The sequence below is a fragment of the Ruditapes philippinarum genome, unplaced genomic scaffold, assembly GCF_026571515.1.
Source record: "Ruditapes philippinarum isolate M1 unplaced genomic scaffold, ASM2657151v2 ctg40_1_1_1_1, whole genome shotgun sequence".
NCBI lineage: Eukaryota > Metazoa > Mollusca > Bivalvia > Venerida > Veneridae > Ruditapes > Ruditapes philippinarum.
The window spans coordinates 154,742-168,820 of NW_026863541.1; the positions used below are offsets into that span (position 1 = coordinate 154,742).

At 33.0% G+C, this 14,079-nt stretch overlaps 1 protein-coding gene across 4 annotated transcripts in view; it reads right to left on the reverse strand.

Annotated features, from left to right (window-relative positions):
• The window catches only part of LOC132722415 (protein phosphatase 1B-like), a 37,428-nt gene that overhangs the window by 16,501 nt on the left and 6,848 nt on the right, over positions 1-14,079 (reverse strand). For 2 of the 4 annotated variants that reach the window (XM_060706916.1, XM_060706918.1), the window contains exons 2-6: positions 5,444-6,310; positions 5,007-5,124; positions 2,876-2,987; positions 2,307-2,364; positions 1,263-1,303 (exon numbers count right to left, since the gene is read on the reverse strand). In XM_060706916.1, coding sequence (XP_060562899.1) covers positions 1,265-1,303; positions 2,307-2,364; positions 2,876-2,987; positions 5,007-5,124; positions 5,444-6,289 — 1,173 coding nt within the window. In that variant the 5' untranslated portion in view covers positions 6,290-6,310 and the 3' untranslated portion in view covers positions 1,263-1,264. Of the gene's footprint in view, positions 1-1,258; positions 1,304-2,306; positions 2,365-2,875; positions 2,988-5,006; positions 5,125-5,443; positions 6,311-14,079 lie in introns of all 4 variants that reach the window. The other 2 variants (XM_060706917.1, XM_060706919.1) reach the window with 2 other exon arrangements.

The window sequence follows — 14,079 nt, forward strand, 5'->3', positions numbered from 1 at the left end:
ACATGCGACACAAGTTGAAAATTACAAAATTTTACTAAGTCAAGGGCAATAACTCTAAAAATGTCAAAAATATCCAGATGAAAATACCCAGGTACACAACTACACATACTGATCAACATTCCTGTAAAGTTTCATGACTCTAGGTCAAATACTTTTTGAGTTACATGCGACACAAGTTGAAAATTACAAATTTTACTAAGTCAAGGGCAATAACTCTAAAAATACTAAAAATATCCAGAAGAAAATACCCAGGTGCACAACTTCACATGCTGATGAACATTCCCATAAAGTTTCGTTGAATTCCAGCCATTAGTTGCAGAGAACTACTCCGGAAACGAAATTCGGACGTTTTACTAAGTCAAGGGCAATAACTCTAAAAATACTAAAAATATCCAGACGAAAATACCCAGGTGCACAACTTCACATGCTGATCAACATTCCCATAAAGTTTCGTTGAATTCCAGCCATTAGTTGCAGAGAACTACTCCGGAAACGAAATTCGGACGGACGGATGGACGGACGGACGGACGGACGGACGGAAGGACGGAAGGACGGACGGACAACGCCAAAACTATATCCCCCTCCCGATTCCATCGGCGGGGGATAATAACCCTCAACTTGCTGCAACTGAAAGCCTGTATATCTGGGCTTTCTTGCCAGGCTCTAAATTGCTGGCAGTTTCAATTTCTGTATTTTGATCCTGAAATCTCATGAAACTTTGAAAGGATTGTTTCCTATTAAGAGCAAGGCAAATTCACTATACTAGTTCAGCAAATTAAGGGTTACATTATAGTAATAATGTTATCAAAAAAGTTCATTATGTTTACTTCCATTTTAACAGTTATTACTTTTCTCCTAGAGCTCAATTTGCTAAAAAAAGAATAAAAAGAAAATACATCACAAATTCGAACAGAACAAAAATTTCTATATAATCGTGTAATAATTGATTTCAAATATGATTCAATATCAATTTTTTTTTAAATCAAATTAAAACCTATTTAGTTATTTCCAGTATATATTTGTCAAAGAAAAGTGATATATACACAAAAAATTGTTTCAAACCACAAACATGCAACAAAAATGCCAGGTTCTAAGTTGGTAAATTTGAGATAGTTCGATTTGATTTACTATATACGCAATTGTTTGGAATACGGCTAACAGTAGAATTTATTCTTTTATAAAGTAAAACATATGATATCAATTCACTTTGAACTCTGGCCTTCTTGAAACTGTGACAATTTTGATTTAGTCTTATGACCTACTGTTATTTGCTACTTTTGCTTCTATTATAGGGCAACTTTTCCTGAAAATGAAATGCAATTTCTAACTTGTCTCATTTAGATTATTAAGAAACTATAAATAGGTTCATACAACACTAATAACCCCACTGTATCTGCCTGTCTTAGTGGCATATTACATAGCACACTTAATATTTTAGAAAGATTAAAAAGTTATATTAAAATGACATTATGCTCATTTTTTCATCGTCAAATTGAGCTGAAGTACATGTAACTATATATTTCAAAAGATTGCCCTTTTTAATGGTAATTGACCACTGATCTGGTAAGAAAAATGATATGGATAAAATAGAAAAACTGCCTTACATACAAAAAGACTGCCCCAATCTTTTTGTAAAATTGAATGTTACTATAATATTGCGTTTTTTAGCATAAATTTATGAAGCAAAATGTAACATTGAAAAACATCTATGGCAAAATGTAAAGTCATTTTTAATTTAACAGTATAAATTGGCATAGTGTCACTTTAATAAGTTATATGCTAATTATGATAATAGTATAACAGATCACTTTCATAAAACCCCTGTTTAAGGAAACTGGAGTTATTGATTATCCCCAACAACTCACATAATCCAAGGCTCATATACCTCTACAAGCTATAGATCAGTCAAGGATAACAGGGCGTAAATACTGCCCAATCATTGTAGGCTCCCCACTACTAAAGAAACAGTAAAACAAGGATAAAGTACCTCATTTATAATGTTACAACTTATCCAACTTTCAATGCTCAATATATCAGCATTACATCGGACACCTCTTTTATAAAAAAACTTTTACACATGTTTTCAAATCACTGCAAAATGACGTAATACATAACTTTCAGAAACTTGTGCAAGTTGAGTAATCTGTAAACATTTATTTTTAAGAGTTCACTTAAAAGTCACCATTGAATACAATAAACTTGATAGACAGATGCCTGTTAAGCCAATGAAAAAAGAATTGAGTCTAACAGTTCATTTCTCAACATCGTGGTAAACCACCTAGTTTAGAGGGAAAAGTTACACTTACAGCAGCATCTGACTTTGGAGGTCGTAATTTATTCAAAATTGCTTCTACAGTTGCACGCCTGAAATTACAGAAAATATATACAAGTGCAAGAATTCACACAAAAATACAATATTCATTAACCTTAAGTTTGCTTGTGCCAAATGATATATTCATGCTAGTACTGATGACCAAGACTGCATATTTATGAGTAAGCTCACTCTTCAGTCAGTACACATTTTGAAATTTCCCCTAAAAAGATCCGTTTTCTCAAGATTGAAAAGATGGACAAGTCCATTTAAGATTTATAGGGGAAAGGGTTAAAATGTTTTAGCAAATAGCATATTTATGATATTACACTCTTGCAAACAAAATCTTATTCTTAATATTTCATTCTTTGTCTCTGTATTATCTCTGACTACCAGAACACTTCTGACTTTCAAGACTATATAATTAATCATGAAACCATGTATATATAGAACTTCCTTAAAAACAAATGGACATTTCCAAATTCAGAGGTCGGTCAAATCCATTATATAAAGTAAGAGTGTTCAGGATTTATAAAAGAAAGCATTATTTGGGAGTGCACTTACTTTGAACTGAGTCCTCCTCCAGGTGGTAAACCTTCTATATCTCCTAGGACATGCATTATGTAGGGAAGATCTGCCTCCCCTGATTCATCATTACCCTCAGCTGATAATGATTCTGAAAAATAAGTGACAAACTTGTTTGTTAATAAAGAATAATTAATCAGAGCAACAGATAAGCTTTTAAAGTGAATTGGGTATTATTCCATCATTTCCTTTGGAATTGGGTATTGGCTCCATTTAATTGGGTATTCTAAAACTCAATACCCTATGATTTCAAGATCAATTGGGTATTCAATTATGAAGATATGAATTTTATGGTTTCAATATCAATAAAATTTAAACTGTTTTAAAAAGAAAATAGGATTAACAATTTACTAGAACTTTTCACAATTGTTTTATTTTTTATATAAAATGCTCATGTTATATTTCATAATATTTTTAACAAGTTCGTTTTCTGACTGATTTTTGATTATTTACCACTGTTTTGTTTCAAATCATTTTCCCTTTTGTACGACGCCATAATGCTTTCAAAGCGTCTATTGATACAGCTGGGACCTACTTATTGACGGTCTCCGCAAAATCAACGGTCTCTGCCGGTCTGTAAAGACCGTCGTCCTGAATAGACAAATCGACGGTCTCATGCTTTATTGATATGGCTTAATCGGTGACCGTCGAAGACCGGAGACCGTTGATTAGTTAGCATTAATTCGGGAATATTCGGATAGCATGCATATCGATATAATTTGGCATATGACAGATTAATTTTGCGGTGATGAAAATGACAATACGCACGGGTTTTTAAGACAATTGCGTATTTTTTTTTTTTTTGGGGGGTTTTGATACGCATTCTTAAAAAATCAATTGCGTATTTTATAAAATTAATTGCGTAAATACGCAAATACGCACCTTATCTGTTGCTCTGATTAATACATGTTAACTGTTGTATATGCCAGAGCAGAGGCCCTGAGTTACAATATGAATGACTGTAGAAAGGATTTCATGATCAATCACAATGAAAATGACCTGCACCGATTCACAGTCCAAACGCTCTACCTATTGAGCTAACCAGAAGGTTTGCTCAGTTATACAGTTATAGAAAATCAAGCAATATCTCAAATCATAAGTCAAAATCATAAAAAGCAATATAATTTTGGTTCACAGAAAAAGCTACATTTTATAGAATCTTCCCATCAAATAAGTATCATCTGGAGCTTATTTTCTCAACAAGAATTCAAGTAACTGTGATTGTCAACTCTTACAAAATCATACGGACATGATAAACAATTGTAGAATCCCCAGATTCTGCCTGGAATTAATATGCTGACAGTTCATTATTTCTATGTATGTTATGTTACACTGACAAGCCCATTTTCCTATGACTCAACTTTGTACTGGAGACCTTGTGAATAAACTTTTACAGCTTTATGGAAATGATAAAATCTTTTAGCAAATGGTAATCCCATGCTTTCCTATGGACAAAGCTTTATTTGCTAAAAACTATATTATAGGAATTTAAAAGAAGCATCATATTTTTCAGTATGGAATTTAAGGAAACGTTGCTCCGCTGTTACAATTACTTTGCAATTTGAGATCATACCGATCATAGTTCTTTTCTTATCAAATGTCAAAGTTAAACTGACCTTTCAAGTCTAAATTGTGAGACTGACTATACATATCATTTACAATGTATATTCATGACCTATATATATTATCTTAAGTGTAACCATTAAAGTATTGCATCTTTGATAACCCATTGAAACTGTATCATAATTAATTTTGAGAATTTCAATTTTTATCTGATAGCAGCTTTTGAACACACTTCAAACGTTTTTCATTGCATGTTAAGCTAAAATACTTTTTTTTTTAAAAGATCATTTTTATACTGTAAAGCAGGCTGGTCTTCAAAATAGTTGTATCACTAGTTTTCAGTATTATTGTTTGCTGTCCTCATTGAAGATTTGACTAGGAATGAACATACATGTTTACATAAACTTTATATATAGCATGATTTTATAAGGTTTCTATGTAAAAGGCAAGATTTTGTACAAGATAAGCATCATTCCCTCAGCTCTCATTCGTACATAATCTAGAAACATACTCATATATATCTGTTTTAAATCTGTTTCAAAGTTACCTTTTATTTTAGCTTCAATTTTTGCATCTAACTCTTCTTCTTTTTTGATGGCTTCTTCTGAAACTTTCGGAGCTCCTTGGAAAGTAACTACAACAATACTCATGTTATCTCTACTACCCTGAAAACATTTTCAAATAAGTTTGACCATATGCTTAGCTTTTTGTGAATTATACTAACCTTATTTCAAATGGCTACGTAAAAAATGAACTTTTTCATCCGCCAAATGATTTAGAAATGTAATCATTGCTGTATCACTATAAAATAAATTTCATGTTTAATAGTTCCACAGTGAATTTCCAGTAAGTTATTATGAAAATAAGCTTACACAGACTTATTGAAAATTTAATCATAATATTGATCTCCAGATCCACATAAAAAACAACAATTAATTGCATTCTTTGGGACATGTTTCCTAGAAATAAAGGTATGAAGCTCACCTTATATAAACAAGTATCTATGACTTGGTTACAAATATTTTCCATACTGTTTGATATTTGAAGTCGATTGCGTACAAAGTCACAAAGTTCCTCGTTGGTCATAACATCCCAGATGCCATCGCAAGCCAAAACAAGAAATTCGTCACCTGGGTTTCTCTCCTGAACAAAGATTTCTGGCTCGGGTGAAACTAGCTGCTCACATGGGCCCATTCCCTCCACATTTTTGTATTCAAAATCCCCTAGGGCTCGTGACACAGCCAGAGATCCATTAACTCGCTGTATCATCACGCTGCCACCGGCTTTTTGTATTCTTTCTTTTTCTATTGGGTTGATGGGCTTGTGATCTGTTGTAGAAAATGCACACTTGCCTGATGTTGATAGAACTGCTCTAGAATCTCCACAATTAGCAAAGAAAATGTGAGTAGGAGAAATTATCACACCAACTGCAGTAGAACCACTCTTATCCTGACCACTAAGCACTTCTGGCGTATTTCTTAACTTCTCGTCCATACTTAGGAAGCCTGTTTTAATACCAGATTTTATAGCCTCTAACGAGGGCTGCGTTTCAGTGCCAGATTTTAAATCCATTTTCTGAAAGTCACCATTTGATATGATATGATCCATCAGATGATCGGAGCACATGGCCGAAGCCTTTGCACCAGCATGACCATCAAAGACGGCAAAAAATGACCAGTCCTTCAGACTTGGTAGTCCAATTACTGCTGTATGAGCATCTTCCATCTCAACTCTCCAGCCTTGCATACTGGCTAGACCATATTTCAATCCATTTCCTACACCACCCTCATTATGCTTATCCGTCTTTGGCTTGTCTAAAAATGCTCCCATCTTTCTGCTTTCTCTGGATCACTGCAATGTATCATGCATCAACGTTTTACATAAATCTGAATAACTTTTTTACTTATTTTTACAAAAAAAAGTCAATACCATGTCGGGAATAAGATAATTCCATATATAAGAATAAACAAAAAGGCCCATGTCTGTCTAACTAGGAATTTTCAAATCATAAAAAAAACAACAACAAATCAGAGTTACTAGGGGACATCCACAGGTCTAGTATACAGCCAGATTAATGCACAAATTGATGCACAAACAATATACACATGATACACACAGATATGCATGACTGTGACGTAGCAACTGCCAAATAAGGTTAGCATGATGCAACCCTGTTAACTTGCTGATTAAAAGTGACAGGTGAGGTGTCATCTATGTAATGTTTACACCAGGGTTCATCTTGGAGGGAAATTTTAGGGAGAAGTAACTTTTTTCGTGAATATTAGGGAAAAGATATACAACCCTATGTGGGCATTGAATCCAACATCTATGGCTGTACATCTTACCATTTTATATTAGTGACATTCTGTTAACACAATTAATAACACTGATGATTTTTCCTACAGTTGATAAGAAACTTTTATTGGTACATATCTATTTCTATTGAAATAATATTAAACAGACTAAGAAACTGCAATTGTTGAGCTAATGATTCAGTTACATTTTGTTGCTGCAGCAATGCCAATTTGGCTTTTTCTGACTAGAGTAGACCACAGTTTGTTGCTTAGATCATCAGCTTTATTGACACGTAGACTTCTGTTGGACAACTTTAAAATCGTACATGCATTGTGTAACATTGCATACATGTACTGTTACATGTTACGGTTTGCAAAGAAGTCACTTCTCCCTAAAATTGACCTCCAGTGGCGCGATAGCTTAGTTGGTTAGACCACTGACCATCACTCCTGAAGTCCCGGGTTCATTCCTGGGTAACACCCTTGGGATTTTCAGAGACACTTTCAGTGTTGCCAACCTACCTACAGTCTTCAAAATTAACATTTTGAAGTTACTGGCCATTCGGGCCAGTTACATTTGAGAAGTTACTCGCCCAAAACCAACTTTATAAGCTCGAATAAATTTTTCAAATTTTGATGTTTTTTTCTTATCTTTAATGCTTCCAATACAAGTATTGTGTCATAATTTATTTTATTGTTTTTCCCTGCTGTACATGAAAATCATTTTCCACGGTTACTACGATACGATACTTGACAATTGAAAACGGAACATAAACGAAGTTGGTTCGCTTTACATAGCTAACAGAAGTAAGCCAAGAATCAGTAGTGACGTGGCAAAAAGTGCGCAGTTGAACACCACTAAAATGAATTTCTCGATCGGAAATTTTTTATTGAATAAGAGCTAGGGACTGGTTCCCGGATTCCTTGCATCTCATAGCTGTCTCTGAAGGCTAGTGTCATGTCTATGACCCCTCTAGGAATTTGACATTAAATTAAAGTCAGAAATTTTTAATAGATAACAAAAAAAAAAAAATTACAGTAGAATAAGATATTAATTATTCCTTTAAAATCAGTCAAATAATGACAAAAAACATTTTACAACTTTCATGTAGCAGGACAATCATGATTTGTAGTTTAAAGGGTGATTTTACCAATGCATCACCACATTTTTGTCCACAACATATCAATAATAATTTTGGAAAATCTGCTTTCGTATAATTTTCCCGGAATGGTTTGTCATTTAACAGTTAGGTTTGAGCATTTTGCCCTGAAATCCATCAAGATCATGATAGCTTCAGAACTCCCACTAAAATTTGCAATAGTATAAAAATCAATCACAATTCCAAAATATCACTTCACTTTTTTAGAGTATAAGTGCTGAAATTGGTGATTTCGATATACATTACTCATGTCATGATCATATTAGCATGGGACTCCCTATTATCGGCGTACTTAACATTTTCTGTATGTCTGTACGGAATTGAATTTTTATTTTTAATAACGAATATTTTGTGGAAAGCAGAAAAAATTCAACTAATCATTATCGATTTATCCAGGTTTTTTTTCCAGTATTTTGGGAACATGACCCATACCCTTGAGATTGGGAATTTTAGCGGCATTTTGCCCAAAATTGAGAAAAAAAACAAAAACATTTTCAAGTTTCCTGAGGCAATAATATCATATTCCTTGTCTTCACAAAATTAGGTCTCTGGTTTTCTTATTTTTAAACTGTGTTATTGTATCACCTGTACCATTTATGAAGATGTTTTCATCTGTAGCTGAAAAAAGCTTGCACAATTTGCAACAATACCCAACTTTTGCACCACTATAATACAACAATTCATACTTCAACTCATATTTGTTGGAACTACATAACCTTTGATCAGTGACAGGGACAAATGTATCTGACTTAGACTCGTCGCTAGAACTTTTAAAACCCCGAGAAGGAACATCATTGTGGTAATGATGATAATGTTGCCACCGTTGAAGGCAATTTCTCACTAGTACTTGCAGTTTCATTGGCCGTTACCGTTTCCGAATTACAACTCTTTTCATATGAGAGTCGCTTGCTTAAACATTAAATCAATTTTTCTGTCTTTATCAGTGCTTTTTTTAAAAAATTTTAACGTAATATTTTGAAATGTGAGACATTTTGATCTACTTTCACTTTCGAAGGTCGTCGATATAGTTAGACTCTCGATAAACTTATAGATCTACTGAGAAATCAAGCATCTACTTAACACATGGGTTGTTTAGACGCCGGCTATTCGCACAATTTTACATTCCCCAAAGATCGATTTTTAAAAAAAAAATTTAAGTTTCCGATTGGGAATTTTTGTATCAAAATTGGGAAAAAAACATACTATTTTCAATTGGGAATATGACCGAATAACGGCTATAAAATCGGCCAAAAAAAACCCCTGTATCGTACATGTTTCATTGAATGAGGTCTAATATTTTTAACTTCACCGTATATATGACCGCACATGACACAAATACTGAGAGTACGTCAGTTATAGAGTTGCGCCGATAATACAATTACTGTATATAATAACAAAAAAGTAGACAAAATCTATTGGATTGAAAACAAAAGTGGAAAATTTGGCACTCTTTTATTTTTTTGTCAATGGCATTGATTTTCTGAAGCTAAGTGACATAAAATTTAGTAATTTCATACTCATATATGACATGGCAAAATGTTAAAACAAAATTATATATTTTGGTCTAAAATTGTGGTTTTAATGCATTACAAAAAAAAACAAGAAATGAAATTTCTGATATCACAGGGGGTCCACACAGTGTTTGGATGGTATATACTGCTTGATAGTGACCTTAAAATGAGATTTTAGTCATAACCTTATAATATGTATATAAATATAGACAAGGGGCATTACTCGCTAAATAGAGAATTTTCGATCACCCTCAAATTCATGCGAGATTTTCCACTAATTAAATAAAAAAAATCCAAAAACTATACTGCGTTGCATAGCTTATATAATCCACAATTGATAAACACTAACTCTTTTCTGATTCCCTTAGCCAATTTAAAGAAATTTATTCAAAACCGTTCACTTCTGTCACAAAATTGCTTAGTCGTACGAGATGTCGCAACACAAAATTCCACGGGTAAAATATCAATTTTAAAAGGGGTAGGTACAAATAAACGCATGCAAACAATAACACAACATAGTTTCTATTACCTACCTGCGCTGAGTTGCAGGACCGCTAAGGACTGCTCAGGTGCGAAAAGGACTGCTAGGGACCTTAAAATATTTCCTAAGGAGGCACAAAGGACCTTAAAATACCTGTAAGGGCATTCTTATAATTCATGGTAGTATGTTTAGTGACAAAAAATGTATAATTTTAAGAAAAAATATCATTTTAGTGATAAAATTCATGTTTTTGAAGAGTTGTCGGACCGCTAAGGACTGCTCAGGTGCACTAACAACTGCTAGGGAGGCACAAAGGACCTTCAAATCCCTCCTAGAACATTCTTATAATATATAGTAGTAAGTTAATAGACAAAAATGTATTATTGTAAGAAAAAAATATAATTTTGGTGATAGAATTTATGCTTTCGATGAGTTGCCGGACCGCTAAGGACTGCTCAGGTGCGAAAAGGACTGCTAGGGACCTTAAAATATTTCCTAAGGAGGCACAAAGGACCTTAAAATACCTGTAAGGGCATTCTTATAATTCATGGTAGTATGTTTAGTGACAAAAAATGTATAATTTTAAGAAAAAATATCATTTTAGTGATAAAATTCATGTTTTTGAAGAGTTGTCGGACCGCTAAGGACTGCTCAGGTGCACTAACAACTGCTAGGGAGGCACAAAGGACCTTCAAATCCCTCCTAGAACATTCTTATAATATATAGTAGTAAGTTAATAGACAAAAATGTATTATTGTAAGAAAAAAATATAATTTTGGTGATAGAATTTATGCTTTCGATGAGTTGCCGGACCGCTAAGGACTGCTCAGGTGCGAAAAGGACTGCTAGGGACCTTAAAATATTTCCTAAGGAGGCACAAAGGACCTTAAAATACCTGTAAGGGCATTCTTATAATACATGGTAGTATGTTTAGTGATAAAAATTGTATAATTTTAAGGAAAAATATCATTATAGTGATAAAATTCATGTTTTTGAAGAGTTGTCGGACCGCTAAGGACTGCTCAGGTGCACTAACAACTGCTAGGGAGGCACAAAGGACCTTCAAATCCCTCCTAGAACATTCTTATAATATATGGTAGTAAGTTAATAGATAAAAATGTATTATTGTAAGAAAAAAATATAATTTTGGTGATAGAATTTATGCTTTCAATGAGTTGCCGGACCGCTAAGGACTGCTCAGGTGCACTAACAACTGCTAGGGAGGCACAAAGGACCTTAAATTACTTCCTAGGGCATTTTTATATTATATTGTAGTAAGTTAATAGATAAAAAATGTATTATTTTAAGAAAAAATATAATTTTGGTGATAGAATTTATGTTTTCGATGAGTTGCTGGACCGCTAAGGAGAGCTCAGGTGCGCAAAGAACTGCTAGGGAGGCACAAAGGACCTTAAATTACTTCCTAGGGCATTCTTATAATATATGGTAGTATGTTTAGTGAGAAAAAATGTATAATTTTAAGAAAAAATATAATTTTGGTGATAGATTTTATGTTTTCGATGAGTTGCCAGACCGCTAAGGACTGCTCATGTGCGCAAAGAACTGCTAGGGAGGCACAAAGGACCTTAAATTACTTCCTAGGGCATTCTTATAATATATGGTAGTATGTTTAGTGAGAAAAAATGTATAATTTTAAGAAAAAATATAATTTTGGTGATAGATTTTATGTTTTCGATGAGTTGCCAGACCGCTAAGGACTGCTCATGTGCGCAAAGAACTGCTAGGGAGGCACAAAGGACCTTAAATTACTTCCTAGGGCATTCTTATAATATATGGTAGTATATTTAGTGAGAAAAAATGTATAATTTTAAGAAAAAATATAATTGTGGTGATAGAATTTATGTTTTCGATGAGTTGCTGGACCGCTAAGGAGAGCTCAGGTGCGCAAAGAACTGCTAGGGAGGCACAAAGGACCTTAAATTACTTCCTAGGGCATTCTTATAATATATGGTAGTATATTTAGTGAGAAAAAATGTATAATTTTAAGAAAAAATATAATTTTCGTGATAGAATTTATGTTTTCGATGAGTTGCCAGACCGCTAAGGACTGCTCAGGTGCGAAAAGGACTGCTAGGGAGGCACAAAGGACCTTAAGTTACTTCCTAGGGCATTATTATAATATATTGTAGTAGGTTTATAGATAAAAAATGTAATATTTTAAGAAAAAAAATAATTTTGGTGATAGAAGTTATGTTTTCGATGAATTGGAGGACCGCTAAGGGGCACAAAGGACTGCTAGGGAGGCACAAAAGACCTTAAATTAATAATTATTAGAGTATAGTAATTCTATTTAATTTTGTTTAGTGATCTTTCTATTTTTATGTATTTTGGTGTTGATTATTATGTTTTGGATGAGTAACAGGACTGCATAGGATGTGAAAATTGACTAGGTCTTTAAGTAAATGCTCTTATGTTAAGTGGTAATCAAATGTATAAAGAAAATCACTGTAGTGAACGAAATTATATTATGAAGAATTGAAGAAGAACAATTTTAAGTTCAAAGGAAATCAGAATGATGTAATAAATGATCAAATAAACAAAAAAAATTAATTTTCTGTCTACTCAGAACTCATTTGCTTTCTTCCTCACATTTGAATATTAAGGATAGGGAAACTTGATATAGACATACATTGAAAATTGTTTTCACATATAACAGAATATTCACTTGTTGAATTGAAAGAATCTATGCACTAATTATATTACAATGAAAACAAACACTGTCATTATTTGATAAACCTGTATTGCATGTTATGTCAAGGCATAATCTTGAACTATGTAATACTATGTAAACTTCTGTATTTAAACTGAGTGTATATCAAAATCCCCTTGATCATAATCCCCTTGGTTGAAAAATGACATAGTGATCGAAATCCCCTCAACAGAAATGACCGGGTGTTCATAATCCCCTTGATGGATAGTCAAAATCCCCTTGGCAAAAATGATGGGGTGGTCAAAATCCCCTCAACTTGTGAAAAACAACCCCCTTTACTCAATATTCTTTTTCCTTTGATCTTTTGTCACTCCAGCTAAACTATTGTGTTACATAAAGAAATGTTGCAAACAGCAGTTACATTGAGTAGAGGAAAGAGTATGGAGTATACTTTAGCAATATAATACAGGTTATTTTTAAATACTCCAATGTTGTCATTTTCATGTTAATATAAAATATAAAACCAGACATAATATTTCACAATTTTCTCAGCAATAATAACATCAATAAAGGGTGTCATTATTAACTGGCTGTGACAAACATACACCTTTTAATTGTTTGTATGCTTTTCTCTTTTTTTTCAGCAATTCTTGAAGCAGTTGGTTCTTAAATTCATTGAACTAAAAAGAAAAATAAGAAAAGAAATTATTTGAGGGGATTTTGACTACCCACTGAGGGGATTATGACCACCCCTTTATTTTTGCCAAGGGGATTATGATAACCCTGTCATTTCTGTTGAGGGGATTTCGATCACTATGTCGTTTATCAACCAAGGGGATTATGATCAAGGGGATTTTGAGCGTCTCCCATTTAAACTTCAATGATTTATATTTGTTGTTTTATTATGGTGATAATTTCATAAACTTTGATTTGGATTGATTTGAAGTCTTTTTTTTCAATTTAAAAGAATCTGGATTTATTTTACCATTTTCAAGACAGTGACATATGAATTGTCAATAAATGGATTATCAGTAATGTATATAGGGGTCAATTCCAAATTAAAGAAATCAGTTGTTTATTGTCAACACCTTTTACATATCAACACCTTCAAACTATCATCACAGGTGACAGCTCCACTATCATAAAGGTGGGGCAGTAAAAATTTGCATACTAATTACTGTGGATTAATAAATTATTGTGACAACTTAAACAAGCAGCCAATCAAGATAGTCATGTCCTCTAATTAATTTACAAAATACACACCCATAAAGACTGCAGCCAATCAGTGATAATCTGTTTATTTGCATAAACTCCCATTTCCTTTAAAGTGGCCAATCAATAATAATTACTAAATTTAATGTGAATTTTAATTGCTTTTGTAAATAAACACTTAATTTTCAAAATCTATAAATAAAAAAATAGATAATTATGCAGTCATTCAATCTAGTTCTATTGTTATAAATTGATCATAGTGCTGGTTATTGTTAAATCTTATTGTTGGAT